General features: G+C 39.0%; 2 protein-coding genes and 1 non-coding gene across 4 annotated transcripts in view; 2 read left to right on the top strand and 1 right to left on the bottom strand.

Moving 5' to 3' along the window:
• Window positions 1–23,190, bottom strand: part of POLH (DNA polymerase eta) — a 29,129-nt gene extending 5,939 nt beyond the window's left edge. Inside the window, 9 exon segments of one of the 2 annotated variants that reach the window (NM_001034450.1) lie at window positions 1,694–1,759; window positions 2,509–2,632; window positions 3,215–3,334; window positions 4,498–4,601; window positions 6,374–6,543; window positions 16,401–16,618; window positions 17,772–17,906; window positions 18,393–18,533; window positions 22,986–23,190. In NM_001034450.1, coding sequence (NP_001029622.1) covers window positions 1,694–1,759; window positions 2,509–2,632; window positions 3,215–3,334; window positions 4,498–4,601; window positions 6,374–6,543; window positions 16,401–16,618; window positions 17,772–17,906; window positions 18,393–18,529 — 1,074 coding nt within the window. In that variant the 5' untranslated portion in view covers window positions 18,530–18,533; window positions 22,986–23,190. 2 annotated transcript variants of the gene reach the window in all.
• Window positions 5,387–5,459, top strand: TRNAE-UUC (transfer RNA glutamic acid (anticodon UUC)). Its single transcript has one exon. It is a non-coding gene; the product is annotated as a tRNA-Glu (tRNA).
• A 192-nt stretch (window positions 23,191–23,382) lies between the features above and the next one.
• XPO5 (exportin 5) overlaps window positions 23,383–26,460 on the top strand; it is a 45,051-nt gene continuing 41,973 nt past the window's right edge. The window contains exons 1-3 of the mRNA XM_002697301.5: window positions 23,383–23,676; window positions 25,075–25,196; window positions 26,211–26,283. Coding sequence (XP_002697347.2) covers window positions 23,572–23,676; window positions 25,075–25,196; window positions 26,211–26,283 — 300 coding nt within the window. The 5' untranslated portion in view covers window positions 23,383–23,571. The remainder of the gene's footprint in view (window positions 23,677–25,074; window positions 25,197–26,210; window positions 26,284–26,460) is intronic.

Genomic DNA, 26,460 nt, shown 5'->3' with positions numbered 1-26,460 from the left:
GGAAGTACTGATGCTAAAGCTGAAGCTCCAATAATACTTTGGCCACCTAATGCAAAGAGTTGACTCATTGGAAAAGACCCTGATGCTGGGAAAGCTTGAAGGCAAAAGCAGAGGAGGGTGGCAGAGGATGAGATGGTTAAGATAGCATCACTGACTCAATGGAGATGAATTTGAGCAAACTCTGGGAGGTAGTGGAGGACAGAGGAGCCTGGCATGCTACTGTCCATGTGTTGCAAAGTTGGACATGACTTAGTGACTAAACCAAAACCACCAAAGCACATTTACCACCAATTCCACTAAAAAGGGGCAGACAGTTAATTACAGATGATTCCTGACAGTATACAGTTGATGTTTCAACAGGAGAGGACACATCAAGCAATACCATCAGGAAAATGAAAAGAAAATCCACAGAATGGGAGAAAATATTTATATATTATATATTTGACAAGGGATTTGTATCCAGAACACACACAGAAGTTTTAAAACTCAATATAAAGAGACAGCTCATTTCAAAAATGGCAAAGGATCTCAACAGGTATTTCTCCAAATAAAATCAGAAAATAGTCAATATGCACCTGAAAACCACTTTATACCTAGCGACTAAAGAATAAAGATATAGAGAAATCACAAGCCTCTTACATTGCTGGGAGTATAAAATAGTGCAGCAACAGCCTCATGTGCTAACAGAGTTACCATGTGACTCAGTATTCTACTCCTAGGTATATATACGAGGGAAGGGAAAACATGTCTACAGAGAAATCTGTACATGAATGTTCACAGCAACATTACTTATAATAGCCAAAAAGTGGAAACAACTCAAATATCCATTCACTGATGAATTGATAAATAAAATGTGGTATATCCATTCAGTAGAATATTATTGTCATAAAAAGGAATAAAGGACTGATAGATGCTACAATATGAATAAACCTTGGAAACATGTTAAAGATTTCAAGCCAGTCACAAACGGCCACATATAAGATTATTGCACAGATATGAAATGTCCAGAATAGTAAATCTATACAGACAGAAAGCAGACTAGAATTGCCTAGGGCTTGCAGAATAACTATTAGTATCCACTAATACAGGATTAGTACCCACTAATACAGGTACAGGATTTCTTTTTGGGTTATGGAAATGTCCTTAAATTGATTATGGAATAGTTGAACTCTGAAATATATGAAAACTACTGAACTTTATACTGTAAATGGGTGAATTTTATGGTATATAAATATATATATGTATCAATAGTTTTTTTAAAGAGAGAAGATAAACTAATCATATGTTTAATCTTTGCCTTAAGACTCTGTCTCTAGAACTGAATACTTCTTTGTCACATGGACTGTGTTAAAGCTGAATAATTTACAGTCCAATCCCTAAATGTCCTGCTTAACAGTTCTGTACTCTGATGAAGATCCACTGTGTATTCAGAGTTGGAGTGGGATTTAGATAATATACAAAAATGTAAAAGCAAATGGTAATGAGGGAGACAGGAGTAGTCAGGTCTTCACAGATCTAGTCAGCAGTTCACAGATCGAGGTTTTTGAAAATCATACTGAGTTTTACGGCAGTTTTATGGGAAAAGATAAAAGATTTCTTAACATTTTCTAGCTGGTATCTTTTTGTATCTTCTTTCTACTCCATACTGATATTTATATCCCAAAGCTCACCAAAGCAATAAAGAAAATCTTACAGCATTTCGGTCCTTGATGAGTCTCTCCTCTAGTTCCTGGGCTAATTGCAAAAGCCACCATTGCACCTAAAAAAAGTATTGAGATTTTAAACTTTCATTTAAAGACTCTAGGTTTATTATAGAACTCTCAGGTAGCGCTAGTGGTAAAGAACCCGCCTGCCAGTGCAGGAGACCTAAGAGACATGGGTTTGATCCCTGGGTTGGGAAGATACTGGAGGCATGGCAACCCTCTCCAGTATTATTGCCTGGAGAATCCCTTGGACAAAGGAGCCTGGCCGGCTATACTCCATAGGGTCGCAAAGACTCAGACATGACTTAAGCAACTCTGCATGCAAAAATGGTCGTTTTGTTCAGTTCTCCCCAAAATGGAAGTGTGCAACAAAGTCTCCCCCATAAGGATCACCAGATGATAGAAATCTTCAGAACTCTGACCTGCCCTAATCTAAGAGTTTTCACTTTCTTTTCTTGCTGGCATGCTATCAGGTAAACTTAAGGCATGTTCCAGCTCTGAGAAAAAAGACACAAACCAGAGGCACAATATCCTGGCTTCCTAAGTTTTCATCTACCAAAAAATGAGTAATTCCATTTCAAACTTAAGTTAGTTCCATTCTAGTTCTTTTTAGATGAAGAAAGGAAGAAAGGAAAAGAAATAATAAAAATCCCAAGTGAAACTCATCAATTTTCAACACAAAACCCCTTCTGTTTCCTGCATATTTTACAGCATAAAGGTTCCATCTAAGTTTTCACAGCTACCAAAACCTACCCACCAGTTCCCTTAAAAGAGACAATGTTCTGTCAGGAATGTGTCTGCCCACCTGATCCCGAGTAGACAGAGCTGTTTTTCCTGGGAAGTTCTTGCTGCAGCCAAGGGTTTTGGTTATTGGCCTGGGTTTAACTGGATCATGTTCAATCCCCCGGCACATGGCATATAGCCAAGATCTAATAAAACCAACACAAAAGTTTAAGGTGAAAGCAAATGACTATTTTTGTTAAAACAAAATACCTATAGTATACTAAACCTTTTATCCCTTTCATGAAAAAGGAAAAATCTATTCAAAATTAAGTACATCACAGAATCTTGCCCTTCCCCATGAATTCCAGTACGATAAACTACTCAGGAGAAGAATACTGATTATGCTTTCTAAGGTCAAGTCATCATTTATATTTTTGGAAAAGTACCAACCAAGCTACAGGATTTTACATCCCCAAGCTTTTTTGGTACTTACTAAGCCTAAATACAAGGATCTTAAAGGAATAACAGCATCTTTGTACACGTATGTAACCAAGCTTCAAAGTAAGACTTCCTTTCTACCAACCTAATTAGTTAGGTACATGGGGGGAAAAAAAAACTGGACTGATAGGCTATAGTGATCTAATATTTTAAAGCAAAAGGATCAGTGCAGTTACCTCAAGGAGTGAATGTTAACCTAACAGGTCTAGATTTTACCTGATGCTTTTGTCTACATTTCAATTTAACATATCCATAAAAGTTATGACTGAACAGTATCAGGAATCACTTACCCATTCCTCTCCCCAAAATGACTCTGGAGCTGGGGTTCAGAGAACTGGGTCAGCTCTCCCATGTATTCTACCCCCAGGATTTCAATGACAGAGGCCCCTAGTTTTCCTCCAAGATTACGGCTAACAACAAAAGACAATAAATTTGTAAGTAACATCATCAATATCTGGTTAGCAGTAGATATAAAATATTTTGTCTGTGTAAGCAGCTCTCCAAGATTCAGGGAAAATGATAACACACAGTGGTTCTGTAAATTATTGATTTTCTAGAATAAGACTAGATGACTGGGAATTCAATACTCTGGGAGTTAGGGCCTAGGAATAGGAGTAACCGGAGCATAAACACAAGGGCCAATTCATTAAGTGGTTATCAAATCAACTATATAAACTTTTCAATTGTACAGGGTCTACTGTCCCATTTATGGATTCAAATTCCACCTCCCAAAACAAACCCCTTCAATACCTAAAACCTTTTGTATTTAAGAATATAGTAATTCTTCAACCTAGCCTTTGAGATGTCTAATAATCTGTCCTTAACCTATCTGTTCAGTCCTTTTTCCATTACTTATTTTCCTCAATATGGTCCTAGGTCATGTCCCGTTCACTGAAAATACCTTATACTTTCTCCTTTTTTGTGTTCAAAACATTCTCCAAATTGGTATTTCTCTTATATTCTCATCTGACTCCAAATTGTGCCAAATCTGAAAACAAAATCCCATGCCCTTTTTATAAGTCCTTCTCAGATGACTTTTATGAACTTTGGTGACTCCCTGTACAATTCATTTAGCAGTTCCATACACTCTTGATTACGGAACTTTCATTATTGCTTTGAACAGTTATATCTTGTCCCTTCAATAATATTATAAGCCCTTGGTCAAGGACACACAATTGGTATGCACAGCCTAGTTATTAATTTTATTTGGGAACAATTCAGTAGCCCTAAATGGCTTGCTACGATATTAGAAAAAAGGAAAGAATTAAAATTCCTATTTATTATTTAGTAATAGGTTTTAATAAAAAACCTAGAAGGAAGTTAAACATATGGCTAAAAATCAGTTCATTTTTTAAAATTCAGGATTAATTATTTTCCACAGATAATCTGGAATTGAAGGTTCATTAAGAAAAGAAATCTCAGTGTGTTTGCAAAATTTTCTGTTATCTCCCTCCTGTCTCCATGGTACCTGTTTTCCTTGGCTCCAATTCTTAAGGAACAGAAGAAACTACAACTAGAGAGGGCCTTCACATAGATAGAGGAGTGAAATCTGAGGTGCTCCCTGAATACTTACATTTTGCTAATAGGCACTTGGTTGAAGAGTTGCGGGACTGACCCGTGTGAGACCAGGGTCTGCCGGTTGGGCTTGTTTAATCCACAGGCCAGTTTTGCCAGAACCTGGAGCATGGGAAGCATAAAAACCTCATTACTGTCAATACCCACACACGGTGAATATTAATATACACACATACCCACATTCACACACAAGGCACAGCTTAAGGGCTGTAACTAGTGGTTTCCACATTAAAAACAAAAACAGAACCAGAAACTCAAGACATCTCCAAACCTGGGTGTCCAACAACATCCACAGTGGAAAACATGACCCACTATCATTATCCTCATTGTTCTTCCCACATCTTCCATTCTGTTTTTCTTTAGTAGTTTTTTCCACCCATCTGTTCCTTAAGGTTCTCCTACTTCAAGAGGGTAAAGAACAAAGAAGCTACAGAAGAGACTTAAGAGGCATTTCTTAGTGTGTCCATATGAAAATGCTGAAACAAACTCATTTTGCCCTACCCCACTTAGAGACAGACATTTCTTGATTAATGGTCAGTCCATTTTCAGTCCCAGTTTAATACAGATTACCATCATTTAGTATCTGTGACAAAGACTGGGCTCAAAATCATCATCCAATAGCAAACATCTCATACTAAATAAGACTTCAAAATGAAAAACACCCATGAGAAGTCTTTTCAAAGAATAAGGTACTTCAGTGGTATCATTTCACAAATTATAATTGGTAGGAAAAAATATAAAATCACTTCACATTCATGGGAGAAATTCTCTGAAACTTCTACTAGGTCATATTTAGTTTAAATTACTGCATTGAGATTTTTGTTTCCTCTCCCTCCACCTCCCAAAACTCTACTGGGTAATTTGGCAACTTTCCTCTCCTTGGAAATTCCCTGGTGGTCCAGTGGTTAAGACTCAGTGCTTTCACTGCTGAGGGCCTGGGTTCAATTCCTGGTCAGGGAACTAAGATCCTGCAAGCTGCACAGTGCTGAACTTTCCACTTCTTGAGGAAGGGAGAGAAGGTAGTAACCAGGGAAAATCAGCTACCATCCTATGACTAAACCTAGATCAAAGATGATGAAGATCCCAAGGCCAAACTGTACTTTAATTAGAAAGAATAGAAAAAAGCAGAGAATACCTAGGTCACACCACAGAAGAAGTGAGATAATACTAGAATATTCAGCAAGTGAAAAGATAAGGAATAAGTTCATATATAAAATAAAAAGACTAGTCTCTTTTTTTGGCTACACTGCCTGGCTTGTAGGATCTTAGTTCCCCCAACCAGGGATTGAACCCAGGCCCTGGGCAGTGAAAGTTCCCCAGCTGAGTTCTAACCACTGGATCACCAAGGAATTCCCGCTTCCTCCTTTCTTTGGATAGTTCAATCATTAAGGAAATATTGTGGCTACAACTATGTAAATAACCATTTCCAGCAAAATTTTCAGCCTGTTTCTTAGGAAAGTACATGTGCAATGTCAATTCTCACGTTGAAGAATTACTTAGGTTTTTGTCTTCAATGTGAAGTTTAAAGAGGAACCCATTTCAAAGATGTGTAATGGTTTAAATGCCCCATGCAGGGACTTCCTTCCCTTAGAGGTCCAGTGGTTAAGACTTCTTCCAACACAGGGAATGTGGGTTTGATCCCTGGTCAGGGAGTTAAGATCCTACATACCTCAAAGTCAAAAAGAGAAAAACATAAAACAGAAACACTATTAAGACTATTAAATAGTCCACATAAAAAAAATCTTAAATGCCCCACTCATATCTATCCCGTCTATGTTTTATTGTTGTTTTTTTAAGTTTGTGTTTGTTTCTATCCCTGTGTTTAACTGCAGATATATCTATGTTTCTCTTTGAAATCTACTATTAGCCTTCACCTTATTGTGTGAAATCCCAGCAGAACACTGAAAACCGGTCTGCCTCTCGATGGCTGCTCGCATTTCTTCCACAATCACTGCTCCCATAGTGAGCTGTAGGTCTGGAGAGCTGGTGCTTTCAGTCTGAAGAGAATCAAGCCATTGCAATAAGCCTTGTTTTCGCCTTTCCTCTGAAAAAGTTGAGAGGTCACAGGTAGACATTTTTTTAAAATCAGGGTTTTATTTGTGTTATCTAATGCAGAAATGCTTAGATTTCAGGTACTTTAGATATGTTTTTAGAAGACTACTCAGTATCACAACAGAGATCAATTTCTCATACCAAGTCCAGCAGCCTTAATTTCCAGCCTAGGCTGAACCTTATAAGCTCCAATAACCAACAAATATTTTGTATTATCTTTTATGAGCAATGATTTAAAAGTACTTCTGTTTTCTCTCTCCAGTTTTGAACTTTCTTCCTCCAACTTCCCTTGCATGCCACCAAGAATTCTATTAAGTTACTCAATTAGAAATTATTCAGAATTATCTCACGCTTCAGTATAAACTTAAGTTAGCACTTCTGTATTTTTAGAGGCTGGTTCCAGTTGAATAGCTTAAATCTAATCAGCACCACTAGATTTATTCTCTTGACAAAGTATTTAAATTAGATGTAGCTTTGTACTTACGGCCTTGAAAATATCTTATTATCCAATTTAGGACTAGTCGGTTTTGGAAAAGCATTTTAAAAGCATTATGTAACAAGAAAGTTAAGAAATATACACGCTGGTTTAAAGAGGCTGAAGTGAGGGCTTCCCTGATGGCTCAATGTTAAAGAATCTGCCTGCAGTGCAGGAGACACAGGTGATGTGGGAAATATGGGTTTGGTCCCTGAGTTAGAAAGATCCTCTGGAGCAGAAAATGGCAACTCACTCCAATATTCTTGCCTGAAAAATCCCATGGACAGAGAAGCCTGGCAGGCTGCAGTCCAAAGGGTTGCAAAGAGTCGGACACGACTGAGCACACACACACAAATGAGCTATGAACAAGGCAAGAAAATACAGAGTGTCTCGAAGAGGTAGAATAAAGGCTCATATATATGAGGAGGAGGAAGAGGAGCACATAGAAGGATTTTCCAACTGCTGTTTCTCTGCTTTGCTAACCCGTCTTCCTCCTCTAACGCCCTAACTGTGGATACTGAGCAACATTCTTCTCCGTAGATACCTTTTCTCTTGGTGAACTGGTACTGGCTTACGTTTCAATTTGCTTATGCTGAGTACACGCAAATCTTAAGCTCCTTCCCCAAATTCTTAAACTTTAATCCCTTATTTCTACCTCCCTACAGAAAATTTTTCATTAAATTTTTGAATTTTTCATTAAAGTATCAAACAAAATGCTACTAAAGTCAATCTTTATATCTTCCTCCTCAAAGGTTCTCTTTCCCAAACAACTTCCTGTTTCTCTTAAAGGTTTAAAATCTAATATTGACTTCTTTTCTTTTACTCCCCTTTATTGTAGTTATCTATGGAGAAGGAAATGCCAACCCACTCCAGTATTCTTGCCTGGAGAATCCCATGAACAGAGGAGCCTGGTGGACTGCAGTCCACAGGGTCGCAAAGACTCGGACAAGACTGAGCAACTAACACAATTGCAGTTATCTAGTTACCAAGGCCACTTCACCATATTCCGCATATCCACTGCAACTCACTATTTTATTCGTATTTCTTCCATTCTTGCCTGTGCCACCTTAACTTTTGTTTTGTTTTTGGCCATACCAGGGATCAAACCCGTATCCCCTGCTGTGGAAGCACAAAGTCTTAACCACTGGATCACTAGGAAGTACCCATAAATTTAGAGTTAGCTCTTAAAATCAGGTAGTGTTAAGTTTTACAAATTAGTTTTTTCTAAAATTGAGTATTCCTCATCCTTTGTGTTTCCATATAAATTTTGGAATCAATTTGTCAATTTCTATAAAATCCTGCTGGGATTTTGGTGAAAATGCAATGAATCTGTAGATCAGCTTGGGGCTTGACCTGCATCTATCTTGAACTGTTTTTTCCACATATATTGTTAGATGTATTTCTAATAATTTCATGGTTTTAATGCTATTGCAAAAATGCCATTGCTTTTTAAATTTCAACTTCCCATTTTAATATATAGAAGTATTACAAATTCTTGCACATTGACTTTGTCCCCTGCAACCCTACTAAACTCAATTATTCTAGGTTCTTTTAGTGGGAGTGGGGGGAGGGTAGATTCCTTAGGATTTTCTATAAACATGGCCATGTCTCCTATTTCACTCTTCTTTCACATCTTTTATTTCTTTTCCTGTACTGACTGCATCATCTTGAACCTCTAATACAATGGTGACTAGAACTGTCATAAGAGTGAGCACTGGTAATTTGTGCCAAAACTTCAGGATTAAACTGATAAACTCTAGCTATGGTCCACAACTCTAGGATCCATAACTATTAATACAAAAGAGAAGTCCTTATACTAATAACTGGTGTACCTTCTTCTGTGCCATGAGCTTAGTACCTTCCAAGCTCTGGTGGCTCAGATGGTATAGAATCTGCCTGCAATGCAGGAGACCAGTTTGATCCCTGGGTCGGAAAGATGTCCTGGAGAAGGGAATGGCTACTTATTCTGGCCTGGAGAATTCCATGGACAGAGGAGCCTGGAGGGCTACAGTTCATGGAGTCGCAAAGAGTTGGACGCGACTGAGCAACTAATACTTTAACTTTCAAGCTCCCTCTGGTTGTTCACAGAATTTATCATCTTGTGGCTGTAGGACTGAGGTCCTCCTTTCTTGCTTGCTGTCAGCAGAGGGTAGCTCTCAAAGCACAGACATGGGGGCTTCTCCAAAGGCCCTCTTGCAATATGGCAGCTTCCTTCTTCAAAGCCTGCAAGGAGTCTATCCCAACTCCTATAGCTCTCAACTTTGGCAGCTGATTTTTTTTTTTAATTTTTAAATATTAATTTATTTTTATCTTCTTTTTGTTTCTTTTTGGCTGAGCTGGGCAGCACATGGGCCAGGGGATAGAACCCATAGCCCCTGCAATGTAAGCATGGAGTCTTAACCACGGACTGCCAGGGAAGTCCCTGACAGTTGATTTATAATTTTTTTATATTAATACAGCTACACAACTGTTTCTTGTTATACACATTCACATGTTCAATATTTGCTTAGAAAGAAATGAATTAAGAGGAAGCAAAGGAGAAAACAAAGGAGTTCTTTAGCTAACACAAACCAGTTACAAAGAGGCCCCAAAGGGAAAGTTTTCACTCTGGGAATTTCTGAGTATTATTTTTAAGTAATCATACTACTTAAACTTCACACACACACAACTATTTCAGAAACAGAAAACCCAAAGTTGCAAATGGGTAAATAGGACCCATTAAGAGGCAGGATGGTAAAGCTGAATGGGAACTTTAGTACCAAAACATCAGACACCTGGATTCTTTTCCTAGCTTTGAAATATATGTCATATTCATGAAAAATAATTTCTGGGAGATTATATACACTTAGATCAGCTAATTTCTGTTATCAGATTTTTTCTGGCTACACACATCATGTGAAGACTCAGGAGTATGATATGAAATATCACCGTAAATCATTTCCTAGACATTGCATTATTCTGAACACTCTAAATAATAAGATGTTATCACTGCATCTGGAAGCTTAAAATTTAAACTGGACACAATAAAGCAACTTGTTCCTTCATAATACAAATACCTTTTATTTCCTCATACAGAAGTAAGACTTCTTTAAAACACCGGCATTTTATAGAAAAACGTAGTAAAGATAGGTATAGAACAACCATTTGAGTTGAAGTAACATTTGACCACCAACAAAGGTATGCACCATCATCTTCACCAGAGAGCTCTTCAACAATGAGTTGCCTCCCACAAAACCAATGTAATATGTAATAAATAGTTCTTATTCTGAACTATGTAGGTTTTGAGAGGGTCTGCAAATCTCCTGAAAACTGCATGCAAAATTGTCTTATATGTAGGTATCTATTTTTCTGAGACAAGGGTCCATAGCTTTCAACAGGTCTAAAAGGGCATACAGTCTTAAAAAAAACTTAAACAACAAATTATTTTAAGTATTATAAAAACAAAACACAACCATACAAAATCTGAGATACAGCAAAAGGAGTCTCAAGAAGGAAGTTCATAGCAATACAGGCCTTCCTCAAAAAAAGAGGAAGTCTTGAGACTTCCCTGGCAGTCCAGTGGTTAAGGTTCTGGACTTTCACTACAGGGGGCACAGATTCAATCCCTGGGCAGGTAACTAAGATCCTGCATGTCACTTGGCATGGCCAAAAAATTTTTAAAAAGAGAAAAGCCACAAACCATAAGATGCTGCAGTATATATATTTGATAATGATTCATATCCAGAATACATAAAGAAGTCCTATAGATGAATGAGATGAGACAACCAAGAAAAATGGGCAAGTATTTAAACCGACACTTCATGAAAGAATGGTCATCACTTACAAAAAGGTGCTCAATTTCATTAACATCAGGAACATGCAAACTAAAACCATAATATGACATCACCATATACAATATCACGATTATCAAAATGGTTAAAACACAAAAGAGAAAAAAGCAAAGGTTAACAAAGATGTGGCACAACTAGAACTCTCATATACTGCTAGTAGAATTATAAATCAGTACAACCATTCTGGAAAACTTTTGGGGGTATCTACTAACACTGAGTACAGACAAACTAAAGGTGAATACAGGCAAACCCCACAACTGAGCACGTCAGTCACATGCTCAACAGAATGTATACATTTGTTCACCAAAAGATATTTACAAAAATATTCATAGCAACTCTGTTATTAGTGGTCCAAAACTGGAAAAAAAAAACCCACAAAATATCCATGGGTAAATTGTGGTATATTCATACAATGTAATACTACACAAACCCAACTATATACAACAGAATGGATGACTCTCACAAAGACAATATTGAATGAATGAAGCCAGACTCAAGTATGTACTGCATAATTTCAATTTTAGAAACTTCAAAAATAAGTTAAATAGAAATCAGGACAGTTGTTATATAGGAGAGAGGGGAGAGGGACAGAGAATGACTGGGAGCGCAAGCAAATGCGGCTTCTAGAGTTCTGATGTTTTTTGATCTGGGTTCTGTTTATACAAGTGGGTTTACTTTGTGAAAATCAGTCAAGTATACACTTAATTTACACACTTTATGTATATCAAGGTTTAGATGAGAAAGAAAAAGGGAAACCTACTGGATTCCAGATTTCAGAAGAAGCAGAAATAATCATAATTATATGATAAAAATCGTAATTTAAAAATTACTAAAAGGTATGTGGAGTCTAAAGTAGGACACAAATGAACTGTCTATAAAACAGAAACAGACTTACAAAACAGAGAACAGACCTGTGGTTGCCAAGGGCGGCAGGGAGGGATGCACTGGGAGTTTGCAATTAGCAGATACAAACTATTACAATACATAGAATGGATAAACAACACAGTCCTTTTGTAAAGCACAGAGAACTATATCAATATCCTGTGATAAACTATGATGGAAAAAATATGAAAAAGAATTATATATATATGTGTGTGTGTGTGTGTGTGTGTGTGTGTGTGTGTGTCTTAAAGAATCACTTTGCTGTATGGCAGAAATTAACACACTGTAAATCAACTATACTTCAACAGGGCTTCCCTGGTAGCTTAGTGAACAATCCGCCTGGCAATGTGGGAGACACAAGTTCAATCCCTGGTTGGTCAGAAGCAGCTAGGACCATGTGCCACAACTACTGAGCCTGTGCTCTAGAGTCTAGGAACCACAACTACTGAAGCCCACGCGCCTTAGATCCTGTGCTCTGTAACAAGAGAAGCTACCACAAGAAGAAGCCTGTGTTCCGCAACTGTAGAGTAGCCCCAACTGGCCACAACTAAAGAGCCCACACAGTAACAAACCCAGCCCAGTCAAAAATTTTAAAAAACTACATTTCAACAAAATGCATTTTAAAAAATAAATAAAAATCACTAAAAGGTACATAAGTGAAGACCTAAAAAAATGGTGAAATGTTTATAGATGGGATAATTTAACATTAAGATACTATCCTTTCTAAAAATGTGAATTCAGGGGCTTCCCAGGTAGTCCAGTGGCTAAGACTCTGAGCTCCCAATTCAGGGGACCCAGGTTTGATCCCTGGTCAGGGAACTAGATCCTACATGTTGCAACTAAGACCCAGTGCACCTAACTAAATAAATATGTTTAAAAAATAAATAAAAATGTGAATTCAATGTAACTTCCAGAATTTCTTGAGGAATTCAACTAATGCATTCTAAAACATATACCAAACAATAAAAGTCCATAAATAGCCAAGACAATTTTGAAAAACAAAAGTAGAGGGGAGTCCTTATCAAATATTATAACATACCACAAACTAATAAAAACAATGTGTTTCTGAAGCAAAAGGAGACCCTAATGGGCTATTCTACAAACAACTGATATATGAGAAGTTGAGAGAAATGGATTATTAATAAATAACTGTTGGGAAAACTGACTCACTAAAAGATTAATAATTAAGGTGGCTTCCTACTTTAAATCAAATAAAATGGTAAACCCCATATAGTTGAAATACCTAAAAATAAGCTATAAGGCAAATTGAAGAAAATGTAGAAAAATGTCTTCAGGAACATCTGGGAGAAATGAATGTCTAAAATGAGATTTAAAATGCACAAACCATAAGGTGAAAAATGGAAGGACTAAAAGAATTTGTTAAACAAAGTACAGTATAAATAAAGTTAATGGATGACAGACCTGGGAAAAGATGTTTGAAGTGTCAAAAACAGACAAGGAACCAACAATTAGGATACAGAAGGAGACTTCTCCCCTGACAAAAAGGGCAGGAAATCCAATGGAAAATTGGGTGATTATAAATAAGCAAACTCATAAAAGTAGAAACTCAACTGGCTAACAAGTATATGAAAAAAAGCTCAACTTCAATTAGTAAATTGAGAAATATAAGTTAAAACAAGCCCCAATATAAAGTACACTTTTGTAGCCATTACATTTTAAAATATCAGGTAATACCAATTTCTGGTGAGGATAGGGAGGAAATGGGAACTCTTATGTACTGTCAGGGGTCAGGCAAATTGTTACAGCAATTCTGGAAACCAATTTGGCAATATTTAGTGAAACTAAGTATATGTGTATACCCTATGATCTAGCAGTCCACTCCTGAAAATACTCAAGAGAAACCCTTGCATAGGTCCAAAAGAGGACTAATAAGGACATTCATCATATAAACAGAAGGGTCTGTAAACACAGTAGATCCATACCATACATTGTGCTGCAATTAAAAGCAATCAACTGGGCTTCCCTGGTGGCTCAGTGGTAAAGAATCTGCCTGCCAATGCAGGGTACATGGGTTTGATCCCTGGCCCAGGAAGATCCCACATGCTGCAGAGCAACTAAGCCCATGCACCACAACTACTGAGCCTGTGGTCTAGAGCCAGGAAGCCGCAACCACTGAGCCCACATGCCCCAACTACTGAGGCCTGTGCACCCTAGAGCCCACTCTCCACAACAGGAGAAGCCTCTTCACTGAGAAGCTCATGCACCACAACTAGAGAGCAGCCCCTACTCGCTGCAACTAGAGAAAAGCCTGCACAGCAATGAAGACCCAGCGCCCCCCCAAAAATAAATGATTTTTTTAAAAGCAATCAATTACAGATAAATACAGCTACATGGATAGATCTGTAAAACCACCAATGAAAGAAAATTAAAAAGAATGAGATCTATAGTACCATAACATGATCTTGTAATTAAGAAGCACAAGTTTTTCTTTTAACATTGTTTCATGGCAAATTAATGCAGTTTATACTCAACTGCATCTTTTTAAAAAAAATTTATTGGAGTATAGGTGATGTACAAAGTTATATTAGTTTCAGGTATACAGCAAAGTGAATCAGTTACACATGTATCAATGCCTATATCCACTCTCTTTTTTTGATTTTTCTTCCATATAGGCCATAACAGAGTACTAAGTAGAGTTCCCTGTGCTACACAGCACATTCTTGTCATCTATTTTATATATGCTAATGCTAAGTCACTTCAGTCGTGTCCGACTCTGTGTGACCCCATAGACAGCAGCCCACTAGGCTCCTCTGTCCCTGGATTCTCCAGGCAAGAATACTGGGGTGGGTTGCCATTTCCTTCTCCAATGCATGAAAGTGAAAAGTGAAAGGGAAGTCGCTCAGTTGTGCCTGACTCTTAGCGACCCCATGGACTGCAGCCCACCAGGCCCCTCCATCCATGGGATTTTCCAGGCAAGAGTACTGGAGTGGGGTGCCACTGCCTTCTCCAATTTTATATATAGTAGTGTATATATGTCAGTTACAATCTCCCAACTTATTCCTCCCTTCCTTATCCCCTGGTAACCACAAGTTTGTTTTCTACATCGACTCTACTTCTGTTTTGTAGATAAGTTCATTTGTACCTCTTTTTTTTTTTATTTCACACACAAAAAAATCAATTTTTAAAAAATTTCACATATCATGTATTTGTCTGTCTTACTTCACTCGGTATGACAATCTCTAGGTCCATCCATGCTGCTACAAATGGCATTATTTTCTTCTTTTTTATGGCTGAGTAATACTCCATTGCATATATGTACCACATCTTCTCTATCCATTCCTTTACTGATGGGCATTTAAGTTGCTTCCATGTCCTGGCTATTGTAAATAGTGCTGCAATGAACACTAGGGTGCATGTATCTTTTTGAATTATGGTTTTCTCTGGGTATATACTCCAGAAGTGGGATTGATGGGTTATATGGTAGTTCTATTTCTGGTTTTTTAAGGAACCTCCAAAACTGTTTTCCATAGTGGCTGTACCAATTTACATTCCCACCAACAGTGTACAAGGATTCCCTTTTCTCCACATCCTCTCCAGCATTTTTATTTGGAGATTGTTTGGATGATGGCCCTTCTGACTGGTATGAGGGATACCTCATTGTATTTCTGATTTGCATTTCTCTACTAATTATTGATGTTGAACATCTTTTCACTTATATAATGTGTGCTTTTAAAACTCTAGCACAAGTTTTAAAAGGACACATTATATAAAAGCACAAGTTTTAATAGCACACATTGAGTCAAAGAAAGACAAATACTGTATGTTATCACTTATATGTGGAATCTAAAATATAAACAAATGAATACAACAAAACTGTAACAGACTCAGATATAGAGAACAAACTAGTTGTTACCGTGAGGAAAGGGAAGAAGGGGCAAGTTAGAGGCAGGGGTTTCAGAGTTACGAACTATTGTGTATAAAATAAATGGATACAGCACAGGGAAATATAGTCATTATTTTATAATAACTTTAAATGGAATATAATCTATAAAAATATTGAATCACTATGTTGTACACCTGAAACTAATAGTAAATTGACTACACTTCAAAAAAATAAATGAAAAAATGATAATTATCAAATAAAATAACTAAATAAACAATTAAAACAAAGCAACACTACTGTACAATTTGTAAAGACATATACATGTTTAAGAAGATCTATGTAAGTGAATGCCAGAGGGTTTGTGGGGTAGGAAGGGAGTGAGGGGAATCACTATGAAGGGAAAAGGAGTAAAATAAGTCAAATAAAATGAGAGGCCTTGAGCAGCTCACTGATGACATCATCCTGTGAGTAGCTCAACTCCGTTTTTGAGGTCCCCTTTAAAAAGCTCACCCTTCTTATGAACCAAGTTATACATTAACCTACAAATAATGGAAGTGCTCAGTCACCCTTCTACTGATAACTTTAACCTGCCCTAGTTATGCTTAAGGAGAAACTTGATTTTACAGATTTCACAGCTTCTCAATATCCATATACCTGGAAAGATAAGAGAATTTGTATATCCTTCCATGTGAGTCCTTGAGATTCATTCCCGTTGTAGGTTAAGTTTCCTTTCATTGAATCCAAGGAGGAGCAGTGTGACCAAGCAAAGCAGGTTCCAAAGGCAGGAAGCAGAAGCAATACTGATGCTATGGAAGTACCTTTCTCAACAGTCCCTTCTGTTGTTGTAGGCCCTTGGGGAAACCCTTCAATGCAGGTGGTTGGCAACAAGTCTGCTGAGATAGGCTGATTTTGGAGCTTTTGTAGTCTCTCTTGCACAGCACTGGTCAGGTCTAGATAAGCCTCATCAATGCTGCCACGTTCCATTACAGCAAAACGAGACATTACCTCCATCACTTCCATACTGGCATCCCGGTACCTAAGAGCATGACAGCATAATATACTCACATACATACAGACCAAGGAAAGGATGCTCTTTTGCAGTAGCTGGTGTTCCTTCACAGACTTGAATAAATTACTCCAAGGTATTTTTACAAATACTTGAAAAACTTAGTGTGTATATATACATATATATATGTTTCTGCAAATCATATTTTTATTTTTATAATGTGGCATCTCAAGTTAACTATTAAAATAATTTTAAATTATCCAGGTCTTAATAACTTTCTGGTCTATAAACATATTCTTAAATTTTTTAAAACTGCCTTTGTTCGTTACTTGATGAAGATTTTAAGGGTAAAATAAATGATCCAGTATAAAGTTGGTGGCATGTGGCTTTTCAAAATCACACTGTGAAGTCAACTATATTTCTGGGACATGACACTGTCTTTCCCAGCCAGCATAAAATTCTATTCAATGCAATGTAACATATGTCCATTAGCTAAATTAATTCTACTTTAGAGTAATAGTATTAATCTTCAGTTAAATCTGTCTTCTTTTCTGGCAGTAATTCCAATGCGAGGTTGGCTATGACACTCACTTTTAGACTTCTGATAGGTGAATTCAGGAATATCTCAAGTCCCAAGTCAAAGCATGATCCCTACACACACCACCACACACAGTATAGTGTACTGTGAGAACGTGGGGATCTGAAAAAAAGTTGAATCCTGTCTTCTACTTCTTAGCTGTGTGAAATTAAATTATTTAACCTCTCTAAACTTGCCCCTCATCTGTGTGTGTGTGTAGGAATGAGTGGGGAGGGGTGGGGTGGATAATACTAGAATTTACTTTATAACGATGTGAAATTTAAGAGACACTGCCAATGAAAAATTTCACAGTTTTGGCCTGAGAACATGGGAACTGGTATTAAGTTTTAATTACAATAACCAATTTTTAAACATTTAAGGAACTGAAAAGGTATTAAGGGTAGATATCATTATAGGTAATAATGATTCTCAACTGTCCTAAAATATAATATTAAAATCTGTTTTCATTTCACACTGAAAAGTTGGCTGACTGAAGGGAACCTTTTCAGATGTGATTTACACAAAACAAATTAGAAAACATCAGTTCCTAGCCTCATGAAATGATTCCAACTCCTCCACTCCCCTTAAACCATCTTCTCTTCTTACTTGGTGAGGTTAGCTTTTCCATGGAGCTCACGAATTTGTGCCAGTAGAAGATCTGGACATAACTTCTTAGCATCATCTGCCCACATGTTTCTAGTGACCCCAAATGCACGAGCTTCATAACTTACTGCAACTATTCTAAGGTTAGGAAAAAAGGGGGAGCAAAAACATGACATGATCATAAGCAAAAGTAATTAAAATTCAGCATGATGAATAGGTTAAAACATAATAGAAACTTTTTGATCACAGATGCTACTATTTTTTGGCCATGGAGCAAAAATATTACATGATCATAACAATTTCGCATGATCATAAAATTTCATGACAACTAGGTTATAAACATAATGGTAGAAACTTTTTGGCCACTGATGCTACTATTATTTTTTTTAAACTTTTTGGCCACACAACAGCATATGGGATCTTAGTTCCCTGACCAGGGATGGAACCCATACCCTCTGGAGTGCAGTCTTAACCTCTGGACTGCCAGGGAAGTCCCACTGATACTACTATTCATTCTCAAACACAGCAGTTCAGAACTCTCAAAAACAGGACCTAGCATAGTGCCATGTATTCTCAGAAATTAAAACCGTAGTTTAGAGTTATAAGAATAACTATGATACATACCCACCACCCTTCCATGATGTGTACTGTACAACTGCACAAGGTTTATTCCTCAAATGAGGATTTTGCCGCTGTTCCACTTGAACGAAAAAACAGTCCATGTCCACTAGAGCAACTACCCGGTCTCTTCCATCAGTCATTTTCCTGTAAGACAATATATTATGAACAGTTAGAAAGGATATTGAATCTAAATCACCAAAGAAAGCTGTATTTCCATTCTTTCATTGTCGAATTACCATAAGCATGGGAGCATGGAAACTAACAAGAATGAAACAGGCATTTTCATATACTGCTGGCAGGAGAATAACAAATTGATACAAGTTTAGAAGGATAATAACATTAAAAGCTTTAAAAAATACCCATTCCCCCCCCCCAAAGAACTGAACACTTTACAGAAGATATTCAGATAGTCAACAGGCACATGAAAATGGGCTCAATGTCATTCAGATCAGTCGCTCAGTCGTGTCCGACTCTTTGCAACCCCACGAATTGCAGCACGCCAGGCCTCCCTGTCCATCACCAACTCCCAGAGTTCACTCAGACTCAGTCCATCGAGTCAGTGTATCACTGTGTATCCAGCCATCTCATCCTCTGTCGTCCCCTTCTCCTCTTGCCCCCAATCCCTCCCAGCATCAGAGTCTTTTCCAATGAGTCAACCCTTCGCATGAGGTGGCCAAAGTACGGGAGTTTCAGCTTTAGCATCAGTCCTTCCAAAGAAATCCCAGGGCTGATCTCCTTCAGAATGGACTGGTTGGATCTCCTTGCAGTCCAAGGGACTCTCAAGAGTCTTCTCCAACACCACAGTTCAAAAGCATCAATTCTTTGGCGCTCAGCCTTCTTCACAGTCCAACTCTCACATCCATACATGACCACAGGAAAAACCATAGCCTTGACTAGACGAACCTTTGTTGGCAAAGTAATGTCTCTGCTTTTGAATATGCCATCTAGGTTGGTCATAACCTTCCCTCCAAGGAGTAAGCGTCTTTTAATTTCATGGCTGCAGTCACCATCTGCAGTGATTTTGGAGCCCAAAAAATAAAGTCTGACACTGTTTCCACTGTCCCCATCTATTTCCCATCAAGTGATGGGACAGGATGCCATGATCTTTGTTTTCTCAATGTTGAGCTTTAAGCCAACTTTTTCACTCTCCACTTTCACTTTCATCAACAGGCTGTTTAGTTCCTCTTCACTTTCTGCCATAAGGGTGGTGTCATCTGCATATCTGAGGTTACTGATATTTCTCCCGGCAATCTTGATTCCAGTTTGTGTTTCTTCCAGTCCAGCGTTTCTCATGATGTACTCTGCACATAAGTTAAATAAACAGGGTGACGATATACAGCCTTGACGTACTCCTTTTCCTATTTGGAACCAGTCTGTTGTTCCATGTCCAGTTCTAACTGTTGCTTCCTGACCTGCATACAAATTTCTCAAGAGGCAGATCAGGTGGTCTGGTATTCCCATCTCTTTCAGAATTTTCCACAGTTGATTGTGATCCACACAGTCAAAGGCTTTGGCATAGTCAATAAAGCAGAAATTGATGTTTTTCTGGAACTCTCTTGCTTTTTCCATTGCCAGCAGATGTTGGCAATTTGATCTCTGGTTCCTCTGCCTTTTCAATGTCATTAGGCATAGGGAAATGCAAATTACATGTACATCAATGCAAACTGCATGTACAAATGCAAATTACAGTGTACATCAGTGGTGGGATAAAGCCAACAGTTAATCTAATGGACAGACAAATTTCAAATGTAAGTTCAGGGTAAAGAGAAGCACAAAATAATATATAGTATCAAAGCATTCATGTGCATTTTAAAACTCTTTATTTTGAAAAACTTTATACTTACAGAAAAGTCGCAAACATAGTAGGGTTCTCCCATACCCAGTTTCCCCTAATGCTACATTTTACACAGCACAATTATCGAAACTAAAAAATGAACATTAGTATAATATTCACACTACAAACTTTACTTGAATTTTACTAGTTACTCCCATTAATGTCTATTTTTGGCTCCAGAATCCAGCTTAAGATCCAGTCTTAGTCATCACATCTCCTTAGTCTTCTCCAATCAGTGCCATTTCATGTTTCTCATGACCTTGACAGTTTCAAAGGGAACTACTCAGTTGCTTTGAGAACATCTCTCAATTTAGGTTTGTCTGATGTTGTCCCCCCTTTTTTTAAATAAATTCTTTAAAAAAAATTGTATTTATTTTGGCTGTGCCGGGTCTTCACTGTTGCTTGTGCTCTTCTCTAGTTGTTGTGAGTGGGGGCTACTGTCTAGTTGCAATGCACAGGCTTCGCACTGCAGTGCTTCTCTTGTTGCGTAGAACAGCCTCTAGGTGTGTGGACTTTAGAAGCAGCAACTCCTGGGCTCTAGAGCACCAGCCTAATTGCTCTGAGGCATGTGGGATCTTCCTGGGTCAGGGATCAAACCTGTGTCTCCTGCATTGGCAGGTAGCTTCATTACAACGGAGCCATCAGGGAAGCCCTGATGTTTTCTCTTGATAAGATTGAGGTTATGCATTCCAGGCAAGAACATTGTGTAAGTGTTCTGCTTTTCTCAAGTCATGTATCATGTTTGGAGGCACATGATGTCACTATGTCTTAATACTAGTGATGGTAAACGTATCATTGAATATTGACAGTGTTTGCTAGGTTTCTCACTGTAAAGTTACTATTTTTTCCTTTCTTAGAAGAGATACTTTGAGACTATGCACATACCCTGTTTCTCTTCAAATTTTGAACTTCTGAGCACCCATCAGTGGATCTGGCCTGTAACAATTACTTTGTAGTGTTCTGATACTGATTTTCTATCTATTCATGTTCAACTTTTGAAGACAAAAAGAAGACAAAAAAAAAAAAAGAAAATACTACACACTATTTGTAGACAGACATACGTAAAGGTATGGATGCTAGATTGAAAGAACCTTATAAACTGTTGACAGAGGCTAATGTTTTCATTTAACATTGTTAGAAATCTGAAAGAAGGCTTTAGTAAACGAAAGCAGTGGCTCTCAAACTTTACTACAGATTGGAATAACCTAGGAACCTTTAAACACTATTGATTTCTGGCTTCTACTACCAGACATCTAACGTAATCAGTATGGGTGTGACATGGGCATAGCAATTTTTAAAAGTCTTCTCTAATGCGCAGCAGAGATTGGAAACCACTGACCTAACGTAAACAAGATATTTGTGGAGATACCAGTAATTCATGATTTAAATATGAAAGAACACAGGTTTTACAGTTGAGTAAGCACTCAACTGTATTTTTTTTTTAAGTGTCAAAAATTAACATTCACCTTGAAAAAAGTGTCATGCTACTACAAAGCTGAAAGATTAGGGGTAAAAATGATGACTTCAAAAAATCAGAGTAGTCAAGGCATTGCTGTTGTTGCTGTTAAGTCCCTTCAGTCGTGTCCAGACTCTGTGCAACCCCATAGACGGCAGCCCACCAGGCTCCCCATCCCTGGGATTCTCCAGGCAAGAACACTGGAGTGGGTTGCCATTTCCTTCTCCAATGCATGAAAGTGAAAAGTGAAACTGAAGTTGCTCAGTTGTGTCCGACTCTTAACGACCCCATGGACTGCAGCCTACCAGGCTCCTCCGTCCATGGGATTCTCCAGGCAAGAGTACTGGAGTGGGGTGCCATTGCTTTCCCCGAGTCAAGGTATTAATTCCTTACAAATTCCACTCACTGAAAACAGGCAGAATGTAATACTTTAAACCATACCATACCAGAAATCACTTTGCCCTGAAGTGGCTTTTGTGTAGTCTTTGAATAGATTAATATTGATTAAAAAATAGCAAATGCATTGTCTCATACACACAGATTTACATTGGATTAAAAATAGTAAATGCATTGTCTCACACACACACACAGACTTACATCGGATTAAAAACAGTAAATGCAATGCCTCTCTCTCACACACACACACATATACACACACAGACTTACATTGGATTAAAAATAGTAAATGCATTGTCTCACACACACACCCCTAGGTACCATATTAGATACAAATACTAGAAGTGGAGTAGGAACAGGGAGCAGTGATTTAAGTACAGTAAACATTTCCTAAATATTCAAACACCAAAAACGGATATTTAGATTTTAACTGTTTTAGTTTTCAGTTTACGTATTTTGCTGGAGACAGCAACAGCTTTTTAAAGATAAAAAGTGAAACACACTCTATGTTAAAACTTTCCTTTGGGAATAAGGATTAGGCTACACCTCAAATAACCAAACACCTCAAATGACCAAAACTGTACAAACCTTCGGTATTTGCAATTCCTCATCTTTAACGATCTCGATTTACCAAGATCTGTACATAACACATTTAGTGCCTATCAGGTGATAACACAGCCAAGGAAAACAAGTACAAGTGAAGAGGGAAGTTTAAGAGCTACCATTTTTCCCCACAAGAAAAATTCTCTTAAAAGGCAATACGAGGGTCTTTTCTGTAAGCAACGCTTTCTACTTCATTGCAATTTCGGTCCAATGTTGTCCTCAATCACTGCTATATTATACAACCAATAGCCAAGGCAACATGAAAAGTCTAAAAACAGAGATACCGAACGGTTCTAAATTCTCTTACCAATGTGACGACACTTGGCAAAACCGCCACCCGCGGACGCCGTCGAGACTGGGCTAGGTGTCCACTGGAAGGACGTTAAAGCGGTCTTGAATATTTGTCCGCTTTCTGGGAACGGATCAGTCGGTTTCGAGGCAGATTTGTTCCCCGGGACGACGGAGAAAAGAACCGAGAGTCGCAGACGGCTCTCGCCTAGGCAGCTGCCAGCACAGACGGGCGGCTCCAGCCTTGGCTAGCGCGACCGGCACACCGCCTTCCTGACAATCGCACAGCGCGCGCGCCGCCGGGGACCGTTGACGCGCCTGCGTACCGCGGCCCCAAAGTCTCTCGCTCCGCCCACCAAGGAGCAACCGTCATAAGGGAGCCGCCACTTCCGCGGGCGCATGCGCACTGGCACGTCGGGCGCGTGCGCAGCGCCGGCTCTTTCCCGGCTGGATCTTCGGTGGCTCACGCTCCTCCTCCTGCTCTTCACCGCCCCGCCTCGGCCCGCCGCGGCCCGGTACCAGCGTGTGGTCCCGCCAACGGAGCCGTCCGTGCCTCGTGCTCCCAGGACTGCGGTGCTGCGCGCTCGTGGTGCGTGGCACTACTCATGGCGATGGATCGAGTGAACGCGCTGTGCGAGCAGCTGGTGAAAGCGGTGACGATCATGATGGACCCCAGCTCCACCCAGCGTTACCGGCTAGAAGCCCTCAAGGTACCTGAGTTCTGGCGACCCGGGCTTGCCCCGAGACCCTCCCCCAGCCTCAGCAGTCCCGGCGCAGCCCACGACGCTGGCCGTCTCCCGCCCACGCGGCCCCTGGACCTCGGTCCCAACCCCGGGGGGCCCTCCCCCTTGCAGCTCTCCGCGCCTCTTCCCACTCCCCGCCTTCTTTGCTCGCCGCGCCTACCCTTTTCCCGGGACCCTCTGGTCCCTGCCTCTAGCCGTCTCTTCTCACCGACACTCCCCACTGCCCTCTCCTCCCCCTCTCCCCGCTTCTGTTTACTCTTCTCCGCACCACGATCCCCTCCACAGCTGGCTGAACCCAGTTTATTCCCCTAACCCCCACATTCCTGCATCCCATCTCCTTCCCGTGGAGCACGTGTCCAACCCGTCCCCAACATCGGCCACATTCTTTATAGTCTCCCTCACTAAACGTTTTCCTGCTGACACACTCTCCTGACTCGCCCTAACCGAGCTCCAGCCTCTCTAGTGCCCTTTTACTTACATCCCTACACTTCTCCCTAACCCACTTCTGTGTCTTGGATATTTATGGCTTAATTCTCAACCCCCCACCCCCATGTTTTACTGTGTGATATTCTTAGACTATTTTGCGCAAAGCTGAACTTCTACCACTTATTTTGCATTTTAGCAAGGGGTGGTTTCCTGAAAGTAGTTTTCTTGACTGCCAGATTCTCTACTACTGAGACTGCTTCTTGTGTAAATTAGGAAAGCTAACACAAAACAAATGGGGATGCTAATACGATTTGAGTTTATTCCCCCATCAAACAATGTATGTGGGCAATGAGAAATGACCACTGGAACAGTACTGTGTGTGTTTTAAGAGATGTAACTTCATGAAGCAGAGTGAGCATCACTTGGAGGAAGTTTTACAATGTATAGATGTATGCCATAGGATTTGCAATCAGAAGTATTTGGGTTCTGTTTGTTGTTTTACTATGAAATAGCATAAGTAGAATGCTATAATGATCTTGTGTATACCTATCACCTAAACTCATATGAAATAACATAAGTAGAATGCTGTAATGATCTTGTGTATACCTATCACCTAAACTCAGCAGTTGTAAAGACTTTTCCACATTTGCTTTATTCCTCCCCCAACCAAAGGTTTTTAACCCTAGTAATTGTCATTTCACCCCCATGTGCTTCACGGGTTTATCTCTAACAGTTTTTTACTCATATAGGTCATGTTATTTATTTTTTCCAACACTAATTGGCCATTGCACTGGAACTATCAAAGTGAAAATAATCCTTTATATAATATTTATCTAAATTTTGCCACTTAAAACAATAGCTCAGGTTGGAGTTCTGTTTTTTTCCTAGTCCCACTTTCTCTTGGCTCCTAAGGGAAACACTAACTTTTCTTTTTTTCAGTTTTGTGAGGAGTTTAAAGAAAAGTGCCCTGTCTGTGTCCCCTGTGGTTTGCGGTTGGCTGAGAAAACACAAATTGCCATCGTCAGACATTTTGGCCTTCAGATCCTGGAACACGTTGTCAAGTATGTGAGAGAGCAAATCTTTATTTCTTATATAACTCTTAGAGATAGTCTTTAGGTGAGTAGAAAAGAGCAATCCCCAGGCAGAAAGGAATGCTTCCTAGAGGTCATCACAGCCTATTGGGAGCTCTCATACAGAACTTAACCTTTCCCTAGTTTCTTCATCTGTGTAAAGTGCATGGTACATACTAAGCACTCTGCAAAAATATTAGCTCACATCACTTAGCATTTATTGAGCTCCTAATATATGCCCACCAATCTCAGAGTCTTTTTATAATAATGTGGTGTACAGGTAAATAAATACCTGATTAGACACTAGAAAGACACTGCCTTTAATTTATTTTTCCTTAAGTTTTGAGTGTGCATGGCAGGATTCTAACCAGGATTATATGAGAATAACTAAAAACCTGTTCTAACTTGAGTCTCCTACTCCTACTGTGTATCTGAAGAATCCATCAGCTTTTAAGATTTAGTCACAGTTTTTCTGGAATTGTGTTGTTATTACCTTCTAAGCCTAAAATAGTTAGATAGCATCACTGACTCAGTGGGCGTGAATTTGAGCAAACTGCGGGAGATGAAGGACAGGGAAACCTGGTGTGCTGCAGTCCATGGAGTTGCAAAGAGTCAGACACAACTTAGTGACTGAACAAAGCAAGTCTAGAAAGGGAGTCAGTACTATCAGATTCTAGTTTCTGAAAACCAACTACATTGTTGTAGTTGTCCCAGAGACGTATTTGCTTATGGTCTGTCAATAAAATCAAGGGGGAAAGCTCATCTGTGCACAGATCCTACCTGAATTCTAATTAATGGGTCACTGTCTGTATTTAACTCTTTTTGCTTTTAGCATTTTGATTAAATGTGGACTGTTTCTGTCCATTTTTTGAAGGATACAAAATCCACAGTAGAATTTCTGAGTAAAATCACCAGCATAATTTTAACATAGGAATCAAAGCTAATCTCTCCTGAAGAGAAGGCTTCTAATGTTGTTCTGTTGACTTTATACATTTTGGTGGCCAGGTTTCGATGGAACAACATGTCTCGATTGGAGAAGGTCTATCTGAAGAACAGTGTCATGGAGCTGATCGCAAATGTAAGGAATGGTTGATTGGAAGACTTGGGTTTACGAGGTAGTTTAGACAAAGTGTGACTTTTCCAGTGTAGCATTTGTGTAACAATTCACGGGTTCTACATAATATTAAATATTTATATAATATTAAATGTTACCTTCAAATTAAAAAGAACCAGCATCACTGGAAATCACAGTTCA

Source organism: Bos taurus, chromosome 23, assembly GCF_002263795.3.
Source record: "Bos taurus isolate L1 Dominette 01449 registration number 42190680 breed Hereford chromosome 23, ARS-UCD2.0, whole genome shotgun sequence".
NCBI lineage: Eukaryota > Metazoa > Chordata > Mammalia > Artiodactyla > Bovidae > Bos > Bos taurus.
Note: the sequence above shows the minus strand (reverse complement) of the source record. Positions and strands in the feature narration are given on the sequence as shown.